Source organism: Sinocyclocheilus rhinocerous, unplaced genomic scaffold (assembly GCF_001515625.1).
Source record: "Sinocyclocheilus rhinocerous isolate Xijiao unplaced genomic scaffold, SAMN03320098_v1.1 scaffold1102, whole genome shotgun sequence".
Classification (NCBI taxonomy): domain Eukaryota; kingdom Metazoa; phylum Chordata; class Actinopteri; order Cypriniformes; family Cyprinidae; genus Sinocyclocheilus; species Sinocyclocheilus rhinocerous.
Window position 1 is genome coordinate 207,439 of NW_015640208.1, and position 7,061 is coordinate 214,499.

The following is a 7,061-nucleotide window of genomic DNA, read 5'->3' on the forward strand; positions in this document are numbered from 1 at the left end:
TCATAATTTACTCATGCTCACGTCATTCCAAACCTCTGACATTCTGAGGAACACAAAAGAAGCTATTCTATGTCTAAAACATCACTGGTCCCCACTGATTTTCACTATATATATATATATATATATATGTGTGTGTGTGTGTGTGTGTGTGTAAAATATAATTTTCTGAGTATCTTCTTTTGTTTTTCGCAGAAAAGAGAAAGTCATACAGGTTTGGAATGACATGAGCATGAGTAAATGATTTTTGGGATTAAACGTCAACAAGTCCAAACTTTCCTTTTCTAATTTAAATTGCACTGGCAAAAAATCTCTCATGTACATTTGGCCCTCTAGATGTTCCAAAAGTGGTAAACTGAAACAATTCACTGGAGCAGCTCGTTTCCTTTCAGTGCACAAAAAAAAAATGGAAAAGAAAGGCAGCATTTGGCCACAGGCCAGCAGACGCTCAGTGCTAAATGTCTCAGTGTTTTTGCATTCTGGGGATCCCCCCGTCTGTCTCTATTTTTCCCTTTTCCTCCCTCGCTCTCTTGTCATCTCTTCCTCCCTCGAGGGCCTTCTGCTGTGGTATTGCTTAAAATAGGCCTGGCTGGAGGCTGATCTTTTGGATCAATAATTATTTACGTCTCAAGCCGCAGTCATAAAACTACAGCCTGGAAAAATCACATCTTACCAAACAAACAAACCTACATTTCAGTATTAAATATTAGATGACCTCTGCTCTGAATAAAACAATAGCACGTTTCCTTAGTAGGCCATAGTAGATTGTTTTAGTTCATTCTTTCTAGACAGTTGCTTCATTAAAGAAATGCATCAAGTTGACAATTAGTTTCGATGGATTTAATGTATTTTAATAAAGAACAGTGTTGGTATTATTAACTAAAACTTCGTAACTTAAACTAATATTAAAAATATGTTTTCAGTAACTGAAATAAGGCTGGAAAAAATGAAATATTAGATGAAAAAGACTTTTTTAGAATTAGAAATGTTGCCTTGGCATCTAAGTTTAAATTGAAAAAAAAGCAAATAAATAAATATTTCTTTAAAGAATAACACAAATGACAAAGCACATACATACTAATAATAAATACTATAATATTATATAAATAAAAAAAATTTAAATAACTGATAAACACACATATGGAACCCTCATATATATGCAAATGATACATAAATATGCTTATTATTATTATTATTATTATTTAACTCTCTCCCTCAGGTCTACTTATTTCAAGTTTTTTTGTTTGTTAGTTTTCCACCAAAACAGACACAATCTAATTTTTCCTGACTATTTTTGACCCTCTTTCACCTTTTCGCATATAGAAATCTTATGTTAATGCACTTGACTGTGAAATAGGTTACGGCACTGTGCTGCACTGGTTTACAAGCTCTTGGTTAATCCTGGTTCCAATAATGTTGGTTACAGTATCTATAGACCTTTGTAAAAGGTTCACAAAGCAGTCTGTGGTGAAATTTGCTGTAAACACTGTTAAATGAACTGAAATTAATGTACAGCGTTTGACTCAACTTTTGCTTATATTACTCCTTCATCATTAGTTAACGGACATGTATCCTTATCTTCTCTTTATCATCTGATTCTTACCACAGTTCGGCAGTGTGAGCGTAGACAGCGCTGTCCTCTTTCCTTCCTCCTCCACACACAGCAGGTCCTCGGCCTCCTCTCCTCTCCACTGCTTCAGCCACACGTTTTCACATATGCACTGCAAAGGATTGCCTGCCAGCAACCTGCAACACACAAAGAGCATGACAGCTCCCTGAAACATTCAATGCAAAAAATACTGACCAAGAACACAAATAACTCTATACGTGTAACCTGATAGGACTACATTACATATCATTACAGTGTACTTCAATATATTTGCGACTCCGGTTATCGGACAATATTTCTGAGAATGGTAGCTAGTACTGTTTGGCTGATTCCAAAAATTCCCAAATTTACCAACAACCATGCAAATGCAGTCGGATATTTTTGAATAAATGCTACGTTTGAATGGATTTGAAATATATTGTTATGTAAAATATGTTATGTTTAAGTGTGCACGCATCGTTTGCTGCATTCCTTGTTTTTCTATTAGCAAAAACCAAAATAAATAAATCAAAAATAAGAGAGAAAAATAAGAGACTCACAGATATGAAATGTTTAAATGACGAAACGTCCTCCACGATAGATTGGACAGATTGTTCTCTTTGAGATTCCTGTTAAAGGAGACAATGATCAGCACTGACAAAACTTATTATATATTTATAATATAAATATTTAATATAAATCATATACAATTATTATATATTTATATAATAAAACATACTAATTTGATTTAACAGTCATATTTTTTAGCAATGTAGTTAACATTTCAGAATTCATATTTATTTTTACATAACACTAAACTTTCTAAACAACCAAAACATGCTAAACTGAACCTCCAGCTTCTCCACAACCAAAGCACTCACAGATACTGTAGTTTCGGGTTGCTCTGAAAGGCCTGCCTCGAAATATATGCGAGCCTCGTGTTGGTTATGGTTCTGCAGGACAACACAAACACGGGTATCATAAATTTCCATCTCACAGCATTAAGAACGTAAAAGCTGTTGCACATTTTATACTCACAAGTTTCTGAGGTTGTGGTACGAGTCGAGATCTTTTTCATTAATGGATTTGAAGCTGCTTTGATTCGCAATGTATCTGTAAACAGCAACAAGAACAACAAGATCTCGCTAAACGAGTCATGCAGGGTAGATTCCAAAAAAATAAATAATAATCTTTTAACTCAATTAATTCATTAACTGATTTATGGTGAGTAGTAAAAACTCGAAATCATTTCTAATAAATTAAATATTTTTTAAAGGTAGAAATATAAAAAAAATTCCCATTCTGCTGGCCTAAATTCAAACAAATGCACTTCTAGTGTGATTTAAACAACAACTAATTTCAAAATACCACTTAACCTAATTAAAGTCAATCAAACTGACATAGTGATTCATATTATGTTTTAAAACATTTGTGTAAAACAGTCAACAGCAGATATAACCGAGTAATAATACAGTATACTCATAAAATGACTTTGGCACAATAATTCAAGTACAATAAAACCCGGATAAATCATAGAAATTACGCACGCACGCAATTAACTGAATGACACAACATGCATCATCTTCTGTGGCCTCTTCTTTATAACTTACATGTCTGTGATATTCTCCATCTCTGCCTCGGACTGCAGCATGGGAAAAGCCATAATGCTGCGCTCCGCATCCACGCACGAGATCCGCACGCCAGTGCACGTGCAGAGCTCCGGACAAGCGGCACCGGGCCTCCAGAGCGCGAGCAGCATCAGAACCCAACCGGACCCCCAGCCCGCCATGCCGAAGCCCCCCGACAGCAGGCTCATCCCCGGGTCCCCGCCTCCAGATTTAAGACCCCTGGAATCCAACGCGTGGAGAGAGCGCAGAACACGCGCGCCTGGAGCGTCGCAGAACGGCTCGTAACGCACCGTCGACCTTGTCTCGCGCGTCTGTCTGCGTGAAGCGTCCGTGCTCCTCTCCTTTCCTCCTCTTGTCTCCGTATGCCTCGCTCTGCCTAGACTGAATGACCGAGACGCTGGCGTTAAATGACGCGTCCGGTGAGCTTTTCCGTGACCCCAAAGCGCACGTTAAGAACGCGCGTTTAATGGCAAATCACACGTCGAAGACGGGCGTTTTGCTGCCAAATCGCACGCTTTTGACGGGTCAGTGTGCAATCAGACGCCCGACCAGGCGTATATGAATACTTTGGCTTGCCATAGATAAGGACGGAATTAAGACGCGCTCTTGAGAGACGCGAGTGCTGAAGTGAGGGAGCGCGGGCGCTGGATGATGCGCAGCGCATCTGAGGGGAGGAGACGAGATCATTCAGACACTTCACTGATTATTGACAGCGTGTAGCATCCTTACACCGATCAGGACTTAAAAGCTTAAGGCGAATGCATTACGCATATAGAAGTCAATGCATGTTTCATCTCCTTTCAGGCATGTTGCTCAGATTATGGTAATGATGACAGTCGCTAATTAGCGCAGAGCTTGACAGATATAGTTCACACACAGCAGTTGGGGTTCGTTCGTGAATGATTCATTTGTGCATGAATCTTTAAATGAACGAACTGTTCTCGTGTCTTCTGTGCACGGACTCATTCTCGACTCTCTCTCAGCGCGAGTCGTTCAGTCTGATTCATATCAAGGAAATAAATAGAAAGGGAGTGGAAAATTATGAGCAAAAAAAACAACAACAACGACCATACACAATTAAAATGACGCAAGAGTGTTAATGGAAATTATGGATTTTTATTTAGGCTACTAACTGTATTATTGTTATTATTAATATCTTGATAAGTCACATACAAAATTGATAAACAATGAATGCTCCTATTTTTGCAGATAGGTCTAGATACGTGGCATCGGCGTTTTTGACATTTAAAACATGATCGTCAGTCACGTGACCAGGCATCGATTTGCCTATGCTGGGCTTTGTCAGCGACGACCATTAAAGACCCTTCACACCGAGAACAATAGCTAATAAAGAGGTCTAAAATGATCTGATCTGCTGTCTGCAGTTTTAAATGCTCCAGATCTTTAAAGCAGGATGAAGTCTGATTGAAATAAATAAATAAATACATTAATTAATTAATTAATTAATTCGTTTTTGACATTTAAAACATGATCGTCAGTCACGTGACCAGGCATCGATTTGCCTATAATGCTGGGCTTTGTCAGCGATGACCATTAAAGACCCTTCACACCGAGAACAATAGCTAATAAAGAGGTCTAAAATGATCTGATCTGCTGTCTGCAGTTTTAAATGCTCCAGATCTTTAAAGCAGGATGAAGTCTGATTGAAATAAATAAATAAATACATTAATTAATTAATTAATTAATTAATTCTTCTTAAAGGGATAGTTCACCCAAAAATGGATATGTTGTCATCAGTTACTCATCCTCGTTGTTCCAAACAGTTGCTGGTAGCCATTGACTTCCATATAAGTATGAAAAAACAAACAAACAAACAAACTCTATGGAAGTCAATGGCTACGGGCAACTGTTTGGTTTCACACATTCTTCAAAATATCTTCTTTTGTTTTCAGCAGAAGGTTTGGAACAACATGACGGCACCTGGGGTGAGTGAACGACTCGTTGTATTGAACCGATTCGAGTCGATAAAACGAGTCGCTACTTAGCAGCTCTCTCAACCCGTTACCGGGGTCACGCATCGTTCTAATGACGTCAGGATTGACGCACGACGCGGGAATAGAAATCAGTGTTGAATTAGATGAGCGTGCGCGCACAGTGGGAGTCTCTGAAGGGGTAATTTATGGTGCACTCAGTTAATGACACTCAGGTGTTTTTAGGCCAAGACCACAAAGATCAAGCTATAGCATCTCTATGATTAAGGCCAAGTCTACTGTGTGCTTTAATTTAACTGATGGAGTGTGAGATTACATGAGACAAGGAAAGCCCTTTGCATTCTGGTCTTGAACTGTGCAGACTTTTTTTCTGTGCATTTTTTTTTTGTACCTTTATGTAAACAGCAGGAAGAACAGCCCATCACGGGATTAGCTGGCTCATTAAACGGTCTGCTTGACATGTGCCTGGCTCACAATTAATGTTTGCATTTTACACTGCGATTACATTACACTGCTGCCATCTATTGGTGCCTGTTGGTATTTGTTTTAGGACTTCTTTGTAACGCTGCTCTTACTAAAGCAACCCAATACTGTTATTGTTTGTTACATTTAGGATGATTATTTGCAAACCCAAAGCCCTTAGTATTAAATTTCGCCACATAGCCTTTTGTGCTATATGGACACATAGTGTAGATAAATAACATACTGCACAGTCTGACCCGAATAAATGTGTTTTTTTCCCTCTCTTATTAAACGATTTGATCTGTCTACTAACAAAATAAACGTCAAAAATCTACATATGTATAGGTCCTCTTTTACATAATTAATTATTAAAAACATAGAGCTCTTTTGCAAATATTTCTTTTACTATCAGGCACAGTAACACATTTGCAAATTGCTAAATTATATTAGGCCTACATTTAAACAATACCGACACATTTTGTACTCTGATTGTTTTAAAGTATTTTTAAGGCATATATACGCTAGTTCAGTATTTTTGCGCTCTTAATCACAGTCATCTTTTAATAATTGCCCCATCTTCAGTTCAATCAACATATTGTAACAGTGTTACCGCTGACCATCTTGGTCATTTGCCTGATTTTCTCAGCAATCTAGCATGCTAGCATGTCCCCAGAAACACTAGCTTTACAAATAAGTAATGTCAACACTGTTTTTATGATCACCCTGCTGGTGAAAACCACTCTAAGACCTAAACCTGCTCTGACTAGGATGGAAGACCAGCGAAGACCAGTCAACAGCTTAAGCTGCTTTTCACTTTTTTTTTGTCTTTCAGCAGGGCAGACAGAGATAATGATGATCTATTCAATAAAAGGAGGAGTAAGAAAATGCGAAGCTTACCCACCAAAAGGCCTTTGTTCAATATCGTTGAAGAAATGTGGACCATGTGCATCTAATCTTCCATGCAAAAAGAAAATGCTAATGTGAATGTGCACACAGATGATGACAGTTATAACTTGCATGAGAAGGGAAAGATTTCCATGTAGGTAAGACATTTCAAGTCGGCAGCTGAGGCTATTTTCATTGCAAAAGCTGTGTTGTACTTTTTCTACCAGTTACAGGAGTTGTAAAAGAGATACACACACACACACACACACACATATATGTCTTTATATATATAAAGATTTCCAACTGCACCGTTTCTACTATACTCAGTAAAGTACTACTTCATATTATACGGATTACTGAGGAGAGGTATTATTTCTCTAAGAAAAAAACATGTTAAAGGGGTCATATGATGTTGCTAAAAAGAACATTATTTTGTGTATTTGGTGTAATGAAATGTGTTTATGTGGTTTAAGGTTCAAAAAACACATTATTTTCCACATACTGTACATTATTGTTTCTCCTCTATGCCCCGCCTTTCTGAAACGCGTC

At 37.8% G+C, this 7,061-nt stretch overlaps 1 protein-coding gene across 1 annotated transcript in view; it reads right to left on the reverse strand.

The window, feature by feature from the left end:
- LOC107752549 (BDNF/NT-3 growth factors receptor-like) overlaps positions 1-3,672 on the reverse strand; it is a 52,625-nt gene extending 48,953 nt beyond the window's left edge. The window contains exons 1-5 of the mRNA XM_016568548.1: positions 3,196-3,672; positions 2,624-2,698; positions 2,467-2,538; positions 2,146-2,214; positions 1,601-1,743 (exon numbers count right to left, since the gene is read on the reverse strand). Of these exons, the coding sequence (XP_016424034.1) occupies positions 1,601-1,743; positions 2,146-2,214; positions 2,467-2,538; positions 2,624-2,698; positions 3,196-3,401 (565 nt within the window). The 5' untranslated portion in view covers positions 3,402-3,672. The remainder of the gene's footprint in view (positions 1-1,600; positions 1,744-2,145; positions 2,215-2,466; positions 2,539-2,623; positions 2,699-3,195) is intronic.
- Between the last annotated feature and the right edge of the window lie 3,389 nt (positions 3,673-7,061).